The sequence below is a fragment of the Musa acuminata genome, chromosome BXJ3-6, assembly GCF_036884655.1.
Source record: "Musa acuminata AAA Group cultivar baxijiao chromosome BXJ3-6, Cavendish_Baxijiao_AAA, whole genome shotgun sequence".
NCBI classification, from domain to species: Eukaryota; Viridiplantae; Streptophyta; class Magnoliopsida; order Zingiberales; family Musaceae; genus Musa; species Musa acuminata.
The window spans coordinates 35,605,001-35,628,266 of record NC_088354.1 but is presented as its reverse complement, the minus strand read 5'-3'; the positions used below and the strand labels follow the sequence as shown (position 1 = coordinate 35,628,266).

Sequence of the window (23,266 nt, the reverse complement as noted above, 5' to 3'; positions counted from 1 at the left end):
TGCCATCATTGATTACAGACATTATAATAGCTAATCTATCTCTAATCTATTGTGCTTATTAAGAGAAGGAGTAGTGATAAGAATTTAACCAAGTCTTGTCATATAGGTTTGACAAAATTGTATCTCTGTCATACTTGCCATATTCCCTATTTTTGAAAATTTTCTTGGTGTTAGGAAATATCCTCAGAATTTTAACATAATAAATAATATAATTGCATTGCAGTTTGTAGAAAATCAAGAGATAATCCCTAATTGCTTGTAGAAAATTCTGATTTCATTACTCATATACAATTCATTTCATCTACCTGTGACTCATGATCAACTAACTCATATTAAAGAAAAATAAAGTTCTATAGTAAGAGGCAGAACAAAAGCCTATTGCCACAAAAGCCAACATAATGGAGGCAAAAAATCAAAGTTTACTTTGGATTGCTGAGCACAAGTATATTTCCTAGTGATTACTAATCAACAAATGACATATGTTTAATAAGATTAAATGGACATTTAAACATAATAATACAATTTATTTCATATTTCATCATGTCAACATAGACTACCATAATTATCTATCTCAATATGAAGCAAGCAAATTTGCAAATGGAATTATAAGTGAAATTTCTACAAAAATGTTTACTTTACCTATGTATATATACATATATTTATATATATATATATATATATATATATATATATATATATTCAATTATAATTTGCGTACATAAATTCAATTACTTCCAATACTTGCAAAGAGACTTTCTCCTTTGATCTTTATTTTGGTTCCTTTCAGATTTGACGTTACACTATATTTAATGAAGTGTGAGTGATAACCCTTCGTCACTATTCCTATATTGAAGAAGTTTTATTAAAGAAGAGAAGAAGTTTTATTGAAGAAATTAAAATGCTTCAATACATTAACATATTCCCTCTCCTATTTATACAAATTAGGGGAAAGGATTTCCCTCAACAGAATAGAGAGATTTTCTTATATAGTTAAGAAAATCTTATCTTCTATCAGCTATAAGATGACAAGCCATCGTTTCCGTATCGTTTGTTTAAAGAGAGCTACCTCTTCCTCCTCTTTGTCTCACACACACGCACATATTGAGCTCTTCCCCATAAGCAGAATGGCTGTTTCCAAGGCTCAGCTTTCTGCAGGTCTCTGCTTGCTTGGCCTCCTCTTGTGTGCCTCTTGCGCTTCGGCTGCTGCTGCTTCTTCAGACTTCATGATCTTCTCCCTTACGGTCACCCTCTCTTTCTTGCATGCATTGATGCGTTAAGCTCGGAGGGAGAAGTTGCTTCATCTCTGCAACGTTTGACGTCCTTGCCGTCGCTGCACAGTGGCCAGGGACTCGGTGCCAACCAGCTTGGGACGGGGAGGACGCTTGCTGCGTCGACCCGTTGATCGACGACCCGGCGCTGGACTTCCTCGTGGAGGCCATGCAAACCCACAATAGCATCACCGATGAACTCTGATAGAAAATTACGATAAAATCACATATGGAATAAATTTAAAGATCGATCATAAATTTCTGATCTATGATTACGTGATTTAAATTATCGATCGAAGAAAATCTCTCCTTTATATATATACTCCTCCTCATCATCATTTTGCAACATTTTCCTTACTCACTTTTATATGGCATCAAAGCTTTTCTTATCTTCGCCAAGACTTCTCGTTCCTCGTTGTAACAATCCCTCCTGTTCATTGATTACCATTGTCGGTTTCCTTCCTTGCTCGGTGTTATCTCTTATACGTCAATACTGCTCACAGATCCACAACCATCAATATTGCTCACAGATCCACAACCATCAATATCAATCCAGTGGTTGCCCCTACATCTCTTCGACGATTGTGCCCTGCTCACAAATTGTGACATACTTCGACACTCATTCGGTAGATCCTAGTCACAACCCGAAGTTGGGATTGTCAGAGCTCCTACTGCTCCCCTTGCTACCGCCCAATAGGTCAGTGACGCCACTTACCTCCACGAGGAGCACATTGTCGACCTCATCGCCGTAGCCGTTGTCGTAATTGGTGGAGTTTGCGCCAACGCCCGTCGATTACGAGGCCGAGCAACGTGGCACACCTGGGAGCCGCTAGTCGCAGTAGGAGATTTGACGATCAATTGACAAGCGCCAACACAGACTCCACCAACTGCGACGATGATTAGGACGACAGATGGAGGGAGCCGATGTCGGAGATTTGGAGCACGTGAGTTGGGGGCAGTCCGCCGGTCACCGAAAATTAAAATTATCCTTTTATCTTTTATTTTCGTCAGTATAACTAACATCATCAGGGTAACTAGACCTAAATGTTTCATAACTATAAGGATATCAATATAATTTTTTAAAGTGCAAGAATCGAAATGTTAAAAACAGCTACCTACTGTTGATAATATATATATATATATATATATAGTCCCATGATTTATTCTGTCGGTTTGGGAATACGAAGCAATATATAAATGGACACAAGAAGCAATATGCAAATGGACAAACATGTTCACATCTCTATCATGATTTATGTGGCTCCATGTCTCATCTCATCTCTTATGAGAAAAAAATGATCGGGATGTTCCTATCTTTTTCTGGTGTTCTTTTTTTTATAAAATAAAAAAATAATAAATGTACATAATCTTATTGCACTTGTGAAGAAAAGCATCTCCCTTATGAGAAGAATCTTACTAAAAAAAAGGACCTATATGCGGTTTCATTAATATGAGGTCCACCATTTAATTAGTCTTACGATCATTTGTCTCTCCCTTAATTTATCATCCAAAAAGGAATTTTTCCTGCTTTCCTACATACGTGAAGCACTTGGAATAACACGACTAATAATTCACATGACAGAATAACGAGTGCATCTCAATTGGACTCTAATAACAGTTAAAAAGATGACATTTATTGTCGGAAGAAAATTTTGTGAACAAAGTAGATTCTGCATAGGGAAGTAATTTTTATTTACTGCTGCAGTAGCAAACTCAAGAGGAACATATTACTAAATATCAACATTTTTGGAGTGTCATAATTGCATAATATCAACAATTTCAACACTGCTGATGCATTTAACTAACCTCTACTTGATTATCAACTTACTTCTTGTCATCACCTCCGAACTGTGTGGAGTTTCCATTCCAAAACATGTTCTTGTCGCCAGATGGATCATCATCATGCCTCAGAGTGTGGATATTACTGCCAAATTGTCTCGATGGGCTTGGCCTTACCCCACCACTGGTATTATGAGAATCAGTGTTTTGGTTACTTTGGTCACTTGAAGAAGATAAGCGTCGAGGTGCTCCTGATAAATGATTCTGAATAGCAGGATTAGGACCTACAAAGAAGAGACAAGTGGATTAAGTCTAAAAGTTGCATTATCAGATCCATGGAAAACTACATCTTTTTCCACTGTATAATAGACCTATAATTAAAAATAAATGCAATGACAACTAGCAGTGGGGGGGTGTCAACAATACGGATCGCATTAAAAAAATGCATAACCTGTGAAATCAGTTGCATAGAAAGAATGCCAAATAAATAACATCTAAAACAGAGTTCAGATAATTTAAGAATACAGCAAATGTCAGTGTGAAAGGGCATTGAGGAGTGAGAGAACTCACGATACTGCCATAAGCCATCACTTTCTGCTGTTTCAGAATTTGCTGAGCTAGAATTTCCACCAAGATAGGATAATGGATTCACGTATGATAAGATCCTTTTAACATAATCAAAATATCCTCCCGTGTTCTCACTTGAAACAGTCCTAGTCACACCATTCTGACTGTCATTTGATGATGATTGACCCCTGGGAGCTCTGGTGGCTTGACGATGTGGAACAACTATTAATGCCTCCCGGCTAGCAAAGCCAAGTTCGGACAATGTTCTAGTCATGTCTGCATAAACATTCATGCATAAACATTTGACTTAAGAAAGATTTAAATCTCTCGATCCATATCCAAATAAAACAGACAGCAAGAAGGTGAACCATATGCAGAATAAAACCTCAAGAAACAAGAAAGGGAAAACAGATACCAATTATGATGAGGACATATTCAGTAATAACCACAGAATTTTAGCAAGGTGGTTAAAACAAGGCATCCTATGGATGTACAAAACCTTGTGTGTGCTGTAGCATGGGGAAGGCATGGAAATGATACCATAATTCGCCAACTCATGAGTAGATTAGCATTAATCTTATAATCAGCATAAGATGATCACTTTTTGATGTCCTCTATCAGAATATCACCTTCCAAAATGCCAAAAGCTTTAACAGCAAAATATGGAGCAAATATTATGCAAGTAACAAAAAAAGTATATCAAGAATAATCCAAAATAACTGGAAAAACTGGTTTTCTTGGAAATTCATATCGCAAGGGCCATTGTGACCTAGGCTTCCAAGCAACATTCAAAATTGTGCCAACCAGAACCTTCAAAGGATGAAAAAGAAATATAGGACATTTTGACATTCATAAAGTGGATTGATGAAACATGAAGGCCCTTATAGAGACTCAAGACTGCTTAAAGTTGCAACTGTTGAAACTTCAGCAGTCAAATAGAATGAAAAGATAGTAGTTACATAAAATTGGACTATTGGAGGGATAGTAGAAATTAGTAAATTACTGTGCCTCCATTTCTACTATTATGCTACCAATGACAAGCTTTTAACCTTTAGCATCCAGCCAACCACTTTTGCCCCTCTGAACTTCAACTTTATTCATCAATGATAGATTATTCATGAATGATAGATGTCCTACTACAATGAAAGCATCAACTTTCTCTCTAAAGAGGAGTTAAGACGAAAAAAGAAAAGTATCCATCTATAAGCCACTCATCCTGATTAACAAGAAGCAAATCATAAAGTTGGTCCAACCAACCAGCAACAGCATGGAGGGTTCAAACTTGATCGTTAACAAGACTCAACATGTTTAGCAAAAATAAGTAGAAGGTCAAATATCAACGCAACTTCAAAGAGTTGAATACCTTCATCATTGAACAACTTTCTTGGATAAGGAACAGCCAGATTATATGAACCTACCATAGTATCCAGGTTCTCATCCACAAAGATTTTCACAGACCTCAAAGTATCGGCTAAAGTAAGTTTTGTCTGAAGACTGGTCCCATTTGGTATACGTATATTCAGATGCACATCTTTCGACTTTACAGCATCTGAAAAGCCACTTGATCCATCAACCTTCTTAGCTGGAGGAGTTTCCTCTTCTGCTTCAGTAGTTATCTCAGAAGGTATTGGACCACATCTGGCCGACCTCGTGTCTGGCTCTGACTTAGTTGCAGCCTGGGCCATATCCATAGTTGAACATTCGACAGGGACATTGGAGTTAGCTGCATAACTGTAAGTTTCAGAATTCACATCACTGAGGATAGAAAGTGCTTCTTCAGCAATATTCCTGCTTGAACTTGAACCATCTATGCTTCCATTCTTCAAATCATTAGGAGTATCCATTTGAGAACAAGTTTCTTCACCAAGCAGATTATCTTTCTGAAACACACAAATGACAAGTTAGAACTTCATGCAACACAAGGCAATAACATCACACTAATGCAAAAGATAAATAAAATTTACTTGACTATTTGATTCACCAAGCCTCTCATCCTCCAACTGCTGAGAATCAGTTAATGGTCTGGGTTCTGAATCTTGACTAGATTTATCAGCTGAAGTTGTTGGAACATTTAAATCAGAAGAGACTACTTGCTCAGATGAAACAGCATTAGGACTAGAATTTAGAGGTTCAGGCTCTTTTGAAGCAAGTGCAGCTGTCAAAAGTGTCAGAGCTGCTTCCTGCAATCATTCAATGATTTAATGCCGTGACTTTCGCATGTTATCTTAACAAAAATAGATTAAAATGTATCTAGCAGCAGATAGGAAAATGAGCATGTGTAGTAGAAAACCTGCATATGGAGCGCTGCCCAAGCCTTGTCAATATTCTCTATAAGATTTTCAATAGTAATGTAACCTTCTGAAAAATTAAAATACAAGACAAGCAAGCATTAGAATTAGTCACAGCATAAATTACTGTGTTGTCTCCTAAAAAAAACCAACTAAATATTCATACCATAATGCCATAGCATAACACCGTTAAGTCCAATGGCGCAGATGCTTGGTGTTGATTTCTGAGGATCTGAAAAAGGTTAAGCAAAATAACACAAAGGTAGTCTAGATGTACAATGCTACACCACTGTCACGAACGGTCGTTGCGCACCCGCAACAACTCCGTTCAACGAACCGTTCGTCGCTCTAATCTACATGTACAGCTGCTTGGCAGCATGTTTTGGCTTGGTTTTAGGTCCTTTTGCTTGTAAAAATGTAAGTTCGAACAAGTTGCAGCGCTACAGTGCGACCGCTCACCGAACCGAGCAAAACAGCCCCAAAACAGCTCCATTTTCGCGTGCCACGGGCTGATTTCTATAGCCCGCTGCTGCACGTGAAACGTCAGCCATCTCAACACCCTGGAACCACTCGGGTGGCACAGGGCTGGATGGGGCTTTGGTATAGTATCGGCCGTTGAACACTCTTTCGCAAGTTCGCACGTTACCTTGACAGGAACTTGTTGTCACGCCCGGCACCTGGTGAGCAGCTGTTTGTGGACTTGCAGCTGTTCGTTCAACCTTCTAAAGTCCTTGTTTTCCCCCCCTCCCTCTTTTCTCTTGTGCACGTAAGGTGCTCGCTGAATTGCTTATAAAGCTTCCCCTTTTTGCGAGACATCGGGACTTGTCTGTCACTCGTTCTTCGAACTAATCAACTTTCTCTTTTTACAGGTCCTTCGGGACCTGCGAGAGGTTGCAAGTGGGCTAATCTTTGTGAATGCAAATCGCAACGGCGAAGCACGACTTAGGCAACGCAAGCTAAGTTTGCGTCTTTGCCGCAAGGGTGCCTCGTGACTTAGGCAACGCAAGCTAAGTTCACGTCTTTGCCGCAAGAGCCCTCACGCCTTAGGCAACTCCAGCTAAGGCCGTGACACTGTGGTATCAGAGATAGGTTTCAGGGCCTTGCCTTTCGGGCTTGGCCCTTTGTGAGAACTCCTCTTCTTTTGTTCGCCCTTGAGCTCCTTCCCTCGAGAAAATTTTGGAGGGCGATTGCTTGAAGATTGTTTCTTTCTTCCCGGGTCTTCAGAGGAAACGAAGTCGATGAGCCTTTCTGCGGCAGCAATTGCCCCAATCAAATCGGCGACATTCCTTCGATGTAGTTCTTGTTGCGCCCATGGCTTCAAACCATCGAGGAAGCTGAACAGCTTATCCTTCTCAAACATGTCCTGGATGTCTAGCATTGGCGCAGAAAATTGCTTCACGTAGTCTCGGATGGAAGCATTTCGACAAAGTTATCTCAATTTCCTTCTTGCGAGGAACTTGGTGTTCTCCGGTAGGAACTGAGTTCTCAACTCTCGCTTCAAGTCCTCCCATGTGTCAACTCGATACCGACCTTGTTGGATCTCCTTCCAACGGGTTCGCCACCAAAGTTTGCATCTCCGTTCAGATACATGGTCGCTATAGAAACTTTGGTTTCTTCAAAATCAGGCCTCGTAGCTCGAAAGTATTGTTCCATATCGAACAAGAAATTCTCGAGCTCTTTTGCATCTCTGGCCCCTCCATAACCATGAGGCTCGGGTGCCTTCAAGTTTTATGGCGGCGCAACGCGAGTGTTGCTTCCTCCCACATTTAGTGCCCTTGTGAGCATGGACACCCTCGAAGTGAGTTCCGCCACAACTTCCTGCAAGTGTTGCACGGAGTGTTTGGTGTCATCTGACAATCGGTCAACTAGGGCCTCAACCTTGTCGATCCTGGACTCCGCTTCTTCTTGCGAGCTCTCTACCCCAACAAGCCTTCGTTGGCCATGGTAGAGTTCCTCCAAGCTTGCTTCGAGAACATCCAAGCGGGTTTCCACCGTTGTGAGTCTCTCCTTAAGACTCTTTTTCTCGATTGACGCTCCAGATTGCGCCTTCTCCGCTCGCAGAGAGTAGCCAACTTCTTGCTCATCATGTTCGCTGCCGCGCTCCTCCTGAGCGGCTCCAACAACATGCGAGTGAATGTACACTTGCAGCCCAGCTGCGGCAAGGGTCCGGCTTGCCCCGTTTTGCTTGATTCGCCACGATGCTTTGCTATGGCGAAGTTCCATCGCTGCTCGCTCGAAGTGCTTGCCCGCTATGATACCACAATGTCACGGCCTTAGCTGGAATTGCCAAAGGCGTGAGGCACCCTTGCGGCAAAGACGTGAACTTAGCTTGCGTTGCCTAAGTCGCACTTCGCCCTTGCGATTTGCATCCACAAAGATCAGCCCACTTGCAATCTCTTGTAGGTCCCGAAGGACCTGTAAAAAGAGAAAGTCAATTAGTTCGAAGAACGAGCGACGGACAAGTCCCGACGTCTCGCGAAAAAGGGAAGCTTTACAAGAAATTCAGCGAGCACCTTGCGTGCACAAGAGAAAAGAGGGAGAGGGGAAAAACAAGGACTTTAGAAGGTTGAATGAATAGCCGCAAGTCCACAAACAGCTGCTCACCGGGTGTCGGGCGTTGAACACTCTTTCGCAAGTTCGCACGTTACCTTGACGGGAACTTGTTGTCGCGCCCGACACTCGGTGAGCAGCTGTTTATGGACTTGCAGCTGTTCGTTCAACCTTCTAAAGTCCTTGTTTTCCCTCTCCCTCTTTTCTCTTGTGCATGCAAGGTGCTCGCTGAATTGCTTGTAAAGCTTCCCCTTTTCGCGAGACGTCGGGACTTGTCCGTTGCTCGTTCTTCGAACTAATCAACTTTCTCTTTTTACAGGTCCTTTGGGACCTACAAGAGGTTGCAAGTGGGATGATATTTGCAGACGCAAATCGCAAGGGCGAAACGTGACTTAGGCAACGCAAGCTAAGTTCGCATCTTTGCCGCAAGGGTGCCTCGCGACTTAGGCAACGTAAGCTAAGTTCACGTCTTTACCGCAAGGGTGCCTCACGCCTTAGCCAATTACAGCTAAGGCCGTGACACCATGGACATTGTTAGATAAAACATATGGAGGGCTTAACCTTTTCAATTAGAATATAGAGAAATCTCAAAAGGTAGATCACCCAAGTTAGTATACCTTTTTAAATACCAACATTATATCATTCACTGATTGCCACCAATATGAATCAAAAAAAGAATACCAGATATATTCAGATGGTCAAGTACCTTTCTCTTCTTTATCTACTTCCTATCTCATGATCTAAGCCTTGGAGGAACCATAGCCATCTAAAACTTCAAAAACCACCAACCAGCAATTCGAAGGGAGGAAGGGTCACTGAATGAGAGGGATTAATGGCCTGTCAGATCCGATAGGTGGTGGCGAGATGAGGGAGGTGGAAGAGGAGAAAGGTAGCAGAGAAGATCACTGATGGATCAGAAAGGGAGAGAATTTCTTACTTGAATGGGGGAGACCAAGAGGCATAAGATCTGATGAACAATGATTTAGTGGTGGTGGTTGGAGCTTTTAGATTGTTTCAAGTAGTTTCACTTGAAACTAGTCAAGTTTCAGACTGAAAAATAGCCCAGTATCGAAAAAAACTAGGTAACATCCTAGACTTTCAATTGATTTGGATAAAATTAGGTGGGTTCCTACTTTTCCTATATTAATTGGCATCTAGGAAAAATAGAATCTCACCTGATTTGGACAATATATGGAGAGTCTTTTTCGGGTTTGAATAAGCAAACATGCTTCTGTACTTTCCCATGGAATGAATTGCAAAACAAAGAGAAAAAAATACATATAAAAACTGGAAAATGTGTTTTCTGAAAATAAACACACCTTAAAACATTTGAAAAGTTTTTTCTTTTGGTATCCCAAGAGAAATATAAATAAAGAAAGCTTTATAGAGTAACAATCATAAGGCTCATGCCTATGAGATGTCAGACAACAAAATGTTTGTTAATCAGGATGATTCACACGTTACAGTGCACTACAATGCAAAATTTGGATTATTCTGTTATCTGAAACTTTTATTATGCGTCTCTACCGTTAACTAATCTGAATCTTTGACAGCCACCATGGAGATCCCCAACTCAAGAACCAAGAGACCTTTGTAAAAAAAAAAAAAATCTGCTAACCTTTACCTTTCACATATCATGCCTTCTTCGACAGTTCAGTGGACTCATGCAAATTTAATGAGATCAAACTATTATTAGTCATTAGAAGTTTTTTTTCATTCCTTTTTCAGGTTCTCTACAATTTTAAGATCTGTCATCGGGTTGCTGCAACATGTTCTGTTATCAAACTCATCTTCCACTAAGTTTACTCAGTCGAACTTGATTATATACTAAGACAGCAAAGATTCAAAAAGGCATAAATTAAAGTCAACTCCACTCCTTAGTTGTGCTGCACAACTAATTACCAACTGATTAGCATCCATGATCATCAAGTCCTTAAAGACAGGAGGCTTTCAGACAATTCAGAAGGTGAACCAAATAATGCTTACATGTGCAATATCAAATGTACAAACATGGTTTTTTGTCAGCTCAGATAATTATGCCACTATATAAATGCCAAACACTGTACACAACCCCTGAGGGTACATAAATATATATGTCAAGCTATTCATGAAAGTTCCAGCAAATAATCTTGCAATAATGTTAAGATAATAAAAAGTTGACCAATAAGGATACAAATGGCAGAAAACTGTGATGCATCAAGACTTCCTGCTGTCAAGTGCAAAAATATGCAACATTTTGATATTGATTCAGCCACCTAATTGTGAATGTCAACCCCACAAGAAAAAGTAAGTGACATAAAGAAAGCAGTCAAATGTCTCAATTGCCCATTTTGCAAAATAGTATGGAAAACAATGGCATACTCTTTCATCCAGCCATGTCTGATCCATTTTGACAGAATTTTCATCCGATCCTGATAAGGAACCATGAAAATTTACAACATTAAACACAGGTGATAAATTATGGTTGTAAAGTAAGTCAATCGGTGTATTTTGTGAATAGATAATATTGGACTCATCAAATGCTTTTTAAGGTTCTATGCTTTATATTCCTTGTGCCAATCAGCTACAATCTTGCCTATCATGTGTTGGTTCCACTCTATGCGGATTATAGATCATGATTTTCGTTATCTTCTTAATGAATTTACAAATCATGGTAATTATATCTATTTACACTGTTGTGTATTGTGCCATTTTTATTCTATTGTATCAAATATTATATTCTTGTTTTCTATGCTATGAGATGATACGATATTCATTCATACTTGTTGTCATATTGGTTGCTTTTGGAATGCATAACAATATCTAGCTAGACCATTCAAATATATCATATGAGAATGAACTTTTCTTTTGATTGTGTTTCCAACTAAAATCTATTGAACATAGTGAATGAGCATCTGATCCCCATTTTCGTTAATACCTAATAGTTTTACATGCACTATACATGCAAGGATGGCTTCCTAAATCCTATTACAACTAGGAAAGTTTGTTCTATAGAACAAACATGCAATTATCCGTACCATACTGCACCACATAATCTCGAGAAGATGAATGACTCTGTTTTCTTGAGTAATTAAAATGCCACAACTACACATGTCTAGTCAACAATGAACTCACCTGAAATATAGACCATGAAAAGTTTCTTTTGGTTCCTTGATTCATTAATTGCATCTGGAATGGAACCTTTATACGTGAAAGAATAACTGGATCTTTCCATCTTTTTCATCACCAAAGAAAAAAGAGAAATAAAGTCAATATAGAATACTAGAGTACAACTATGAGATTCTTACTCATTAATAGGCGAAGAAAGAAATGATTGTGAAATAGTTGTCAACAAAGAAGCAAATAACTTGCATAAATAACCTTGCCTTCGAAGAAATATCTGATAGATTCTCCAGAACAGAATGACTCTAGAATCAACAATGTGGAAAATGAGTTCAACTAAACAATATTTTTAACAAAAGGTTCCAGAAAAAAAAAAAAATCTTAGTGAACTATGAGTTATATTTAAATTCAGAAGCATATCCTAGAATTAACGATCTACTTGAATCATGTCCTAGTTTGAAGTTTGATTGAGACCGTCCAAATAACACCAAATTGCTATAAGATATAAATTACTTTGATCCCCTTTTTTTATTAATTAGATAGCTAATATTGGGACTAAATTTGTAATTAATGATTATTTAGAAATTCTGGGAAAGAGTAGGTTCCTCCTAGGATTGGAACGTTCCAATAAAATTTAATTTATGACTCGAGAAGGGTTTGGCCTAGTTATCAAGTAAGCAGCTGTGGTATTTCTCATCCCTGACATCATTCTCCTTGTTAACCAACCTCTTAATTTATCAACTAAGAAGTTGGAGAAGGCTTTTTGTTGACAAAAAGGGTAAAGTCAAGAGAACATCTTTTCTAGGTGCCTTCAAGAAAACTTAGCAGCAGTCCCTGCTATATCCTATTCTTCCTATGTCCTCTAACTCTTTATTCTTATATTTACATTTTGTCTCATAATATCTATCGTGTAATGTCATCCCTGCCACTGCCATCGTTAAAGCTGAAACATCGCCTAGATGCTCTTTTGAAAAGCTCTCTTCAGCTTAACTAAATCTCAATCAGCATAACCCCTGATAAGTAGATATAATTCAAATGATCAACCTAGAACAGATTTCAAATTATTCAGTCAGCATGGAACTTCAAAGCAAAATAGAGAGATCCTTCAGTGCCCTAGTCACTGAAAACTTCATCCATGTTCTTTTTCTTGAAATTAGTGGATGCCTGAGAAACATGATAACAGATAGATGTAATGTTTCCATTTATCATAAGTAAATAAAACACTTGATTCACACACCCGTATAAAGACCAATACATTTGGTGCCGTGTATCATATAAGGAACCAACACATTCCATCAGGCAACACACAATTTGCGAGCCACCAGAATCTTGTGGTTCGCACTTCGCAGGATGTACCATTCAATAGAAAACAGGCGAAGAACAAGCCGAAACTTCCCATAGATACAAACCCGAGTCGACTCCAACATTAATTTCCTTCCAAGAATGAAAAAAACCCAACTCGGAACTCCAAATGGACCCAACAGAACAGAGGCAATCAATAATTCACAGTATAAACGAAACCCTAGCCCCTCACGTTCAGATCCCACCTAGCGAAAGCACGATCGGAGCGGTCGCAAGACAGAATTCGAGGAAACGGACTCAAGTGGCGTACCTTACGGAAAAGGATCTTCGAGGAGAAGAGATCTATGCCGGGGAGGATCGGAGCAATTAGGGTTCTTGAGATGATCGCGGTCTGACCTGGACTACAGTGGAGGGCGATCGCGCTCGGCTGCTGTCGTGTCAATATTTATAGCTTAACGGGTGCACTTTTACATATCCGTCCTCCTCAAGTTGTCAAATGTCGTAATTGTCCCTATAAATTTTAGTATGCCATTAGTCGTCCCCTCTCCCATTAATATACGGTTTTTATCTACGAGCGCCCGCGTTTTGTCACTTTGACGTAAATACCCTTCATCCTCCATCCATCACCTCCGCCCCAACTTTGGCCGTCCCCTCCTCCCTTCCCCCTTCTCCTCCTCCTCCCATCTTCCCTCGTCGTCCGCCTTTCCTCGTCACTAACAATAAAATCAATAGTAGGGCTTATTTATAGGGGCCGAGATATGTTGAGGTTATTAGGATTTTAGGATAAAATCATTATTTTCTCCATCTTAGATCATATTTTGATTGATTTCAGCATCGGAGAAGCCTTGTGTTGCGATCCTCGACGTATCTGGCTCCATATTCCTCCTACATGGTTGGACCTGCTTCACTATACACAGACAGAACCAAATTAGATCTTAACAATCGACATTTCACTGCTAAGAAAAACATCTACAACCTGAAAGAACTAATTCTATCCTGCATGTGAAGCAAGAACAAGAATCAATCTGAAACAGAGGCTAGATTAATCTCTGCAATTAATTTCCTCCATGCATGTAGCATTACAAAGTTAGAGCATCTCGAAACACAGAGAACCAACCCATGATGAGCTTCTGCGAGGCTGCCTCAGTTAGCTGTCAGGAGCAGCGCCTGCATGCAGGCAGCTCCAGGGATTGGCCGCCCACACGGCAGCGCATGCATGCATTTGCTTCGCCGCCACCGGAGGAGAGTAAGGCGCAGATGAGAAGAGGCGGACTTGTGGCTTAGCGCCCTCGAGGCGATTCATTCATACGTTCATGTGTCTATCGAGAAGAGAAAACATGCAAGCCGGCAGAAACAAGGTCAATGCAGATATGTTGCAGATCCTCTTCTTCATGAATTCAACCTTCTCTTCTCAAGCACGAGTAACAGGAATCACGGGAACACAGACTCCACTCTCGGTTGGTCGAGAGACAGAAACTAATGTCTCCACTCTCAGTTACCTCGTTCTCTGGATTCAGAATCCATGGTGCTAGAAAAAGTACTGGTGCTTCGCCTTTTACTCTAAAACCTGTGTTCGATGATGAGTGTGCTACTGCAGATGATCAAGAGGCAACTGTTTTGGATGATCAAACAAACAAAATCAACGACATTAATTTTGTTTCTGAGTAATAAGACAAAGTAATTCCTATATCACTTTGCAAACACCATCTTGTTCGAGGGGTTCATCATAAGCTAGCTCAGGTGTCCTTTTAGCCTCATTCCTCCTTTTATGGCAGTCATGCATGCCAACAAAGAAGACATCTTCTGCACCGTTCTCAAGAAAGTTAAATGCATGGGAAAGAACAACAGTCTCACGTAGTTTTAGATTGACCAAGCAAACAAGAATAATAGTCCGAGCTGGAGATTCAAATGCGACTTGCTGCTTTCATATCCTGCTGAGTTTTTGGCTTCCTACAACAAGGCTTAGCCTAATAAATATTTGATTGTATTATAACACTAAACTCTGATAACTATAGAATTTGCTAGCGTTCATAGTAAAGACAGAAATCTGCCTTATACCATTTGCTGGTTTCTTTTATGTTTCAGATTACCAAACTTCTACTTGAGAGTAAGATTTTATCCTTGATACTAATTTAATAGTTTGACCCATATTTCTAATGTGTGAATATATTATCAAACTCATCATTTAAGCTGTGGATAATAAAACATTATGCCTTTTATAACAATAATACATTGAACTGGTAAAGACAAAGCCTTGAAGTATAATGCAGATAAACTAGTAAAGCCCTAGCTGTAGGAATTATGTATGATGCATTTTGGATGTTTGACTTGCAGAAGAACTCACATGGGAGGGACAAGATGCAAACCTAGAGGGTGATGTTAAAGCAAGTGTGGTAGCAACAATCAACTGCATGAAACATGCACCCATTAAGATTTAACTTGCAGTCCACTACTGCAGGCTCCCTCCTACCTGCATGTATATATATTGTCAAAGGATGAACCTTTGAAAACATCCAACTTGGCAGCTGAGACATGTGCATATAAAAGAAATCATGGTAGCTGGAATTCTAGCACTGATTCAGTCAACATGAGCACATGAAAGAAGCTCAAGTGTACCTCATCTCAGATATTGGAAAATGACCATTCTCTCTTAACATGACCAAATACAAAGCTCCTTAGCTATTATCATATCCATGCATCTGAAGCTCCCCAAAATTCACAGCAAGTGAGACATGATCACCACTCACAGGCCATAACCAAAACTTCAGGATAATGCAAATTGTCAGAAGAAGAGTTGCATTTGACAAAAACCAAGTAGCTCTTCTTGGTTCTCTCTATCATCATCAGTATCGAGAACCCTTACAAGATATAAAGATAAGTCGAAGTCAGGATCAGCTAGCTAGAATATTCCTTTCTTTTCCTTAACCATCCACATTCTTCCCCTTCTAATCACCAAAGCTTTGACCTAAGAATCATTCCATACTGTGAAAAGTGGAGCCCCATGGCAAACAGTCACATTGTTTCCTCCTGCTGAAGGAGCCTGCACTGTTGCAGGCATCCAGTTGTTGTACCCGTTGATCTGCTCATAGCCATTCTCTTTCACCATATTGCTACTGGTCGACTGCTGTGGCAGATAGTAAATGCTCCTCCCAGCGCAGGGATCACCAGCGGCCAACATATTCTCATAAGCCATTTGCTTCCCCTCACTCTCAGAATAGCTGCTACTGCCTTGATCTTTTTGATCCACCACCATTGTGCTTACCGGCATCATGTACCCACCGGTGCCATCCACATTATAGTTTCCGTTACTCCCTCCGACGTTTCCATTATAGATGACTGCATTAGACCCCGTGCTATGATCCACCGAGGAGGACGATTCTAAGCTCATGAGGTTGTGGATCATAGATGGCTGGAAGAAGTTATGGGTGTTGCTCCCCAAGTTGAGATGCTGAAGGTCCTGCAAGCTATGAGCAGCAGCGACGACAGAATCTTGTTCCTGCTTGCACCACCCCCTGGGCTGCCCATAAGGATAGTGGAAGCTGAGGGACTGCGCCTGCTGGAAGGCGATGGTCGGCCAGCCATGGTGGTGGGAGCCGTAGCTGCTGATGGTATCGGTTAGATGGGACGTGATGCTACCATCATCGGTCATCCTGCCGTCGACGCTCGCCTCCGCGTGGTCGGAGATCTCTTTGAGGCGCTTGGCAGCTCCGCCAATAGGAAGCGTGCTGCTCTCGAGAATGGCTTTCACATCGTACCGGCTCATGTCGAAGTTGGTGACGGCATTGAGGCCTCGGAACTTTATCGCTGCGATGTCGTAGGCCTCTGCTGCTTCCTCTTGGGTGCCTGCACAAACGTCATCAAATCTACGTTCACAAGACACACTGGTGTGCATTACCAGCACCGACGATAAGATTCTAAGCCTTAGTAGAGAACTTACTGAAGGTTCCCAGGTATAGATCTTTGTTTCCAGCTACCCTTCCTATCCTAGCTTGCCACCTTCCATGCTGATGATGTCTGTCAAGTTAATCATCTGATTTAGAATGGAACTCAGATGCAATTGAATTCTCAACGTAATCCAGTTAACAGTGTCAACGCAAAATACCTTGTCACTCCACGATATATAGAGGCACCACGCGAAAATCCACTACTCTTCCTGCATTTCAAGAACTCAGATTATACCAAATCATCTGAAGTTTTGGTCATCAAGTAATAAGAAGAGTTGGAGATATAACAGATGCATTAACAATCACATACTAACAGGAACCTAAAGCTACCTTCTTAGAGAGGCAACATACTCCTGCCTCGTCATATGCTTCATCTCCTCCAACTCTTTCTCGTAGTTGCTTATCTGGTAAGATGCAACACAGTCAATGAGAGAAGATGTAACACATAGCAATGCTGTTGCTCCAACCGGATTGGCAAAGAGAAAGAACCTACAGGGAAATTGGTGGTGGTAGAAGTACCCCAGTACTTGAGAGCAGCCAAATCGTATGCCCGAGCTGCCTTTTCTTCTTTGTCGTAGCCACCTGCTCCAATGGAGACCAGACATGAAGAGAAGCGATACTCGTGAGTGTACAGATATATATGCACTAGAGAGACCAAAGACGAGCTTCTTTCCTTACCTAGATAGACTGCATGCAGGAGGAATCCACCATGTACAGATCCGGAACATGACGATATCCCAGGAGATCAAGTAAAACGATGAGAAGCCAGCAACACTAAAAGCTCGACCTCGAGATAGACCAAACCTCGATACTAAGAGGCACATACCTTGTCGGCCCTTGCGAGTCTGTCCTTCTCTTCTGCAACTGTTATCCCATAGATGAGCCTCGTACCTGCCTGTCCATCTATGCCTGTGGAAGAGAAATCCTATAAGAGATCAAAGCATAAGCTAAGAATGAACTCTCATCTAGTGTATGTACTGAGAAGTTCCTTTTCTTATCTACTAGCATTTGCTACAATCATCCATCAAATGTGACTACAAAAGCACGTTTTCAAGTGAAGGATTGCATGGTGAACCTTGTAACTCCCCGGTATATCGAAGTCCTTTGACCAAACGTGTCGATAGATTTCCTTGGCACTGCCTCCATCGCGCCGCTCTGGGCGTCAAGGCCACTCCCATTACCATCCTTCTGCTTATTCTCTGACGATGAGCTCTCCCCTCCCCCACTTACAGCCGCTGCCAAGAGCGGCAACGGGGAGCTGGATTGCGACCCAGTACTCATCGACAGTGACAAGCTCTGTGAACTCGTCAATGTCCCGCCTACGTTCCCCGCCACCGCACCTCCAACACTACTGTTCATGTTGCTGCAGCCCGCTTCGTCGCTTCCATTTCCTTCCACCTGTGACGGTGGCGCCGGCTGGTTCCGTAACCAAGTCTTGATCACTGATAGCCCGATGGAGCTGCTGCTACATCCACCGTTGCTGCTCAGAAGCCCCCCACTGTTGCAACCATGGGAGTACATGTAGTCGCTCGGATTGTCGTAATTTCCGGCGATGGACGGGAGCTTCTGATTATGTTGCGCAAATGAGTGCCCACCGAGGAAGTCTTCAAGCTTAGGCTGTTGGTCGTCCATGGTGTTCTGGTTGCTACTTGACCCAACCAACATTGACAGCTCAGAAGAGCTTCCTTTATACTCTAGGCTCTTCATACTCCAATCTACAACGCCGCGGTTTTAGTTTCAACAACACCATAAGCTAGCTAACTCATGCAAGGAAGCAGTGAAAACCAATGCATCCGTACTGACCTTGGGAATGATGGCACGGCCGGTTAAGGGCTTCCAAGATGCCAAAAGACCCATCTGGCCTCAGAGTTTGGATGCCGAGGGGAGGCGTTGACGATGAGTCGGGGGAGAGGCCGTAGCAGTCGGCGGAGACCTCGTCGTCAGAGATGATGCCAGGAGAGGGGTGGATTCGCTGAGCCTGCGGAGGAGGGAGCTCCTGAGGGGACAGCGAGAAGCCTAACCAGTTGTTCATAGAGGCCGGTAAGAGAGCGAGCCCAGCTTGTGTGAAACGCAAACACAGATGTGGAGAAAGAGTGTCAAACCGGTGGGGGGGGGAAGGGTAGTAAAAGGGAAGGCTGCGGGGTCTGAAGAGAGAGAGACAGAGAGAGAGAGAGACGGGTTTCAGCAGTGGAAAGTTAACAGGAGGGAGAAGGAGAAGACGAGAAGCGGATAGTGCAATGATATGGGAATTAGAGAGAGAAAGCTGCGCATTGGGGGTCCGAAGAGGTGAAGAAGAAAGGAGGGTCAGAAGAACCTGAGGGAAGAAAGTAACATGTCATATTTATCTCCGTAAGCAAACAAACAAGAGGGCAGGTGACAGCAAGGCTCGTTAAAGAGAAGACAGTGGAAAGAAGGTTGTCAAGACTGTGTGAAATGGTGATGGTAAGTGTTCCTCAAAGTCTGCTGTGTAAATTTCTTTCGGCCTTTCACATCATCTCACCCACTTTTTTGACCGATGCTACCTTAAACATACTCCCCCAAACACAAGAAGAAATCCCCTAAATCAACCTTTGTCAAGGGCAAGCCACCGGACTTCACACCTTGGACAGACTCCCTTAAAACTTGTACTCACTTCCTACCCATTTACTCAAGCCCAGGTTGGCCATCAGCTTCTCTCTCTCTCTCTCGCTCTATCGAAGGAGTGAAAGAGAGCAAAGAGAAGGGCTTGCGACCTGCTTCCTATAGAAGAACACGAACCCTTGTCTTCTGGTCAACAGAAACAAAAGAATGGAGCAAAGATGACCACAAAAGGAGTCGGCCACAATCTATAGATCCTGAAGGAATTTTACTTCCTCAGCCCTACTTGCCATCTTTTATCTCTCATCTCGCTATAAACAAATGGCATATTCCTCGATATGGACCTCTTTATCACGGTACGGAAGAGATAAATTAATCTTCCAGCTTTTATCTCAAGTTGGAAGCAGGAGAGAGACAAGATAGAAAAGAGCAGTTTTTCTTCGTCTTGGTTAGTGCACTGGCCTTGTTGAAAGTTTGACCGCCAAGAAGGGAATCAAACATGGTAAAACACATGGCATCTCTCTCCTCTTTCTCCTCCTCTGTTACAGTGTTCATATGCAAAGCCTGTGATCCACTGTAAAATACATTTAATGCCCCTCGGTAATCCAATCGTGATGATAGCCTAAGCAAGACTGGAGAGAGGGTGAAAAAATAATCACTGAGGAGGAGGAGGAGGAGGATCCCAAAAGCCAAAGCCAAACAAGGAAGCAAGTGTAGGGTTCCCAGGCCGTCTCTCCGAGTTCTCTCTCTCTCTCTCTCTCTCTCCACACATCTCTGCGGTCCCCCGCCCGAGACTTTTGTACGGGTGTGCGCTGCATGCGCGGTGTTCCCACGTGCCCACATGAGATGGTACTTGAGCTTGTACACTCGTGTCTCCCACCATTCCTTTTGCTGTGAGCGAGTGCATACAAAAATATCTTCACCCATGTACAATCTCCTGCTAGTGTACACGTCTTCGCACGTGTTGAGGTGCAAATGTTACGTGAATAAGGCGTTTCCTCTGCTACTCACACGTGCAAAAGATCTCTGGTGCTTGTATCCACATCAGGTAAGCTTAGACGCATGCATGCATGCAATGCGTGCATGAAGATTTCTATATCAAGAAAATAAAAGAAGGAAAAAGAAAAAAAATAGAAATAAGTGAACTAAAAATACACAGATAATTAGTACAACATCTGCAATATGTGGATTATTATGGCCAACCATCAACACTCCTTTTTTTTGTGGCATCTGGTGCGGTGAGTGAGTGGCATTGAGAGAGAGAGAGAGAGAGAGAGAGGTGTGGAGGGAGCGAAGGATGCGGTGCTCCGTGAAGGGGGTGCACGCATTGGTGGAGGAGGGAGGCCGGGAGGGCGGCGACGAACACGTGCCGTGTGGTCGACAGCTACCATCCCTTACAAAGGGAAATGGTCGGCTCCACAATAAAGAAAGCCTCCTCCTGTAAGCGGCCAACCATAGACTATTGCAGCTGCTGCTGCCGGGGAGATGACACCGTCTCCTCCAGGGGGAGTAGAATGCAAGCCAAAGAGGGTTAGTCCACCAAAACCAAATACAATTCCTGCACACTGACTCCATTAAACTCCACAGTTTGACGTGGTTAAGTGGGGGGTGAAAGCTCACATTATCTCAAGTAGACAACACTGGTACAGGGAGATGTCCGTGTCTCCTTGCTGTGAAGACGTGAGCATTTCCATGCACAAATGACAAGAAAACTCATACAGAAGATAACAGAGGCAGTGAGTGAAAGTAAGAAAGAAAGAGAAAAGAAATCACACCCCGTCACATCCATCTGTCTCTCCCATTCCTCAGTCCATCAGCAGCTCATTCCATATCCCAGGTTTCGTGAGCTAGCTGTATGGCTAGGCTTCGTTCCACCTCATGTCAAGTTTAGCATGCTGTAACCTTTGTTGTGACTCTGACCCGGTTTTCACGAGTTAGTGCGCTCCATTCTTGATCTTGTCCCCACCTTTATCATTGAGAGAGAGAGAGAGAGAGAGAGAGAGAGAGAGGATTTGGAGTAGGTTAAGGGAGGCCTGTCAGGGTTTTGTCTCACATTGACCACCCTCATTTTGCAAATGGAATCCTGCTCTAAATCCTAGGAATGCTCACTGGGAGTAGTTTAATGCATTACTTCCAAAAGGGTTAGTATAATGGCATCCATGGTGATAATACTACCATTTGCGTAAGAATAGGTTAGCAACAGTGATTGGGATTCAAGCTTTCTGACCAGAAAGCCTTGCCAAAGGTTGCATGGAGATGATATAAAACTGAAAGGGGGGGGTTGAATCCAATCCAATCCAAGGGATTGGAAGTCATGAGTCCACACGTGTGCATGGAAGCATGCAAATACATGCATGTATCATCATCATTCCATGCAGGACCCTCTGTGGTACATATTATATGTGTACATAAATCTCATGCACATGCTTCACTCTTTGTATCCCATTCTATTACATCTTGCAACAATTATGATCTCCCACATGGACTCAGGGCCTTTCCTTGTTAGGATGTAAAGTTAAGTGATCACCATAACTTAAAGCAATGTTAAAACTCATTTTATACTTGGATATGATTCCAAACCATGTAATTTAGCTCATTTAGTTGACAAAGAATTGTCAAGTTGTATACTAACTACAACTGATGTTAATGTTAATGTGTTGTTTTACATGACTTAGGTCATCTTCTAGTATTTGGTGTGTTGGAAAATATATGAAGTGTTATGGTGATGGCTAATTTGTTCTGATGCAGTGGGATTGTGCATGACAACCATGACATTGTAATTACATCCCAGTCTACCTTTTGGCTCTAAAACTCACATAATATTCATCATCTGCAATTAAAATCAGAAGCCTCACTTGATCTTTTTGTTTTTGATGATTCAGGTTGCAGGAAGAAAAAGAAAATATTACAAGGAAAACATCAAACTAGGGTTTAGAAATCTGACAAGAATGAGGACACAGCCAATTAGGGTTCTGCACACCTGTCTAGATATCATAAGAGATCAGAATGCAAGGCCTCAACTATTCGAATTGTTCTACTAGAAGTGTGACATGACTTGAGTTCCAAGTCGTGGTCTCAACTAAGTTGCCTGTTGGATTAGAGCTTCAGATGACAGCACCTCATGGTGTCTTTTGTGACAGCTATAATTAACTTGATCATTAATATGTTATACAGCTTTGATAACTTTGATCATACCATCCTAAACTAGGCTTTAGAAGGAAAGATTTGCAATCGGGAGTCCATAAAACATGTTCAAATAATTTCCGAATTTTGTTTGCCATCATTCCTTTTTGAGTCATATATGATCAATATAATTTTTTACCTCTTTGGAGTTATTTATGATAAGAGATGATACATGTTTCATGGAAGGTTATAGAAAAGAAATATTGCATATATAATGATGATGATGATGATGATAATGCACGTTTTGGCCTTTTGAATAGATCTTAAGTCAAATTCGAAACAAAAAATATGAAGAAAAAGAGTTTTTTTTTTATTTATCATTTATACATATTTTATTTTTAAAAAAACATGGTTTGTAGACACAAAGAGTTGATAATTTATTCTAAAGACAAACGATTAAGTATTAGATTTTCACAATGATAAGACCAATTTCTTAAAAAAATCCCATTATATATAAATATTCTAATATGCCAAAATTACTTATTATAAGGTATAAGATAACTCAACTAACAAAGCTAAGAGGAGATAATTGAATGGTTTGGAATTAATTTAGGGTATTACTTGCCTAATAATTTGCACTAGCTGAAGGTGATGCCAGTAAGGAACTATAAACCAAGAAAAGCTTTATGTCATGTCTAAATACACTTGTAGTGTGTGCTTGTTTTAGGATTTCTTTTCATGAGGCAGTGTATGCCTTCAAGGTTGA

The 23,266-nt window shown here is 41.4% G+C and overlaps 2 protein-coding genes across 2 annotated transcripts; both read right to left on the bottom strand.

The window, feature by feature from the left end:
- Window positions 1-2,936: 2,936 nt before the first annotated feature.
- LOC103989330 (plant UBX domain-containing protein 11) lies at window positions 2,937-13,297 on the bottom strand. Its single transcript, XM_009408141.3, has 10 exons — window positions 13,167-13,297; window positions 11,567-11,666; window positions 10,814-10,863; window positions 10,626-10,707; window positions 6,069-6,134; window positions 5,905-5,972; window positions 5,579-5,794; window positions 4,978-5,494; window positions 3,618-3,890; window positions 2,937-3,331 (listed from the first exon to the last, which is right to left on the bottom strand). The coding sequence occupies exons 2-10, from the start codon at window positions 11,664-11,666 to the stop codon at window positions 3,093-3,095; spliced, it is 1,611 nt and encodes a 536-aa protein (XP_009406416.2). The 5' UTR covers window positions 13,167-13,297; the 3' UTR covers window positions 2,937-3,092.
- Window positions 13,298-15,185: 1,888 nt separating this feature from the next.
- LOC135640766 (AP2-like ethylene-responsive transcription factor BBM) lies at window positions 15,186-19,135 on the bottom strand (the record flags this gene model as incomplete). The annotated part of the gene is made up of 9 exons (XM_065155501.1): window positions 15,186-16,699; window positions 16,794-16,870; window positions 16,959-17,009; window positions 17,131-17,204; window positions 17,294-17,382; window positions 17,479-17,487; window positions 17,627-17,709; window positions 17,876-18,515; window positions 18,604-19,135. Coding segments are annotated over 9 exons (2,433 nt in total), but the record flags the coding sequence as incomplete, so codon positions are not given.
- Between the last annotated feature and the right edge of the window lie 4,131 nt (window positions 19,136-23,266).

What these genes read in the sequence shown, in the direction of transcription:
- LOC103989330 (XM_009408141.3), bottom strand. Translation starts at nt 11,666, where the DNA reads ATGGAAAGATCCAGTTATTCTTTCACGTATAAAGGTTCCATTCCAGAT. An exon ending in ATCACAGTTTTCTGCCATTT is followed by an intron (nt 6,135 to 10,625) that starts GTATCCTTATTG and finishes AACCTTTTTCAG; the next exon opens with ATCCTCAGAAATCAACACCA. An exon ending in TGTTATGCTATGGCATTATG is followed by an intron (nt 5,973 to 6,068) that starts GTATGAATATTT and finishes TTAATTTTTCAG; the next exon opens with AAGGTTACATTACTATTGAA.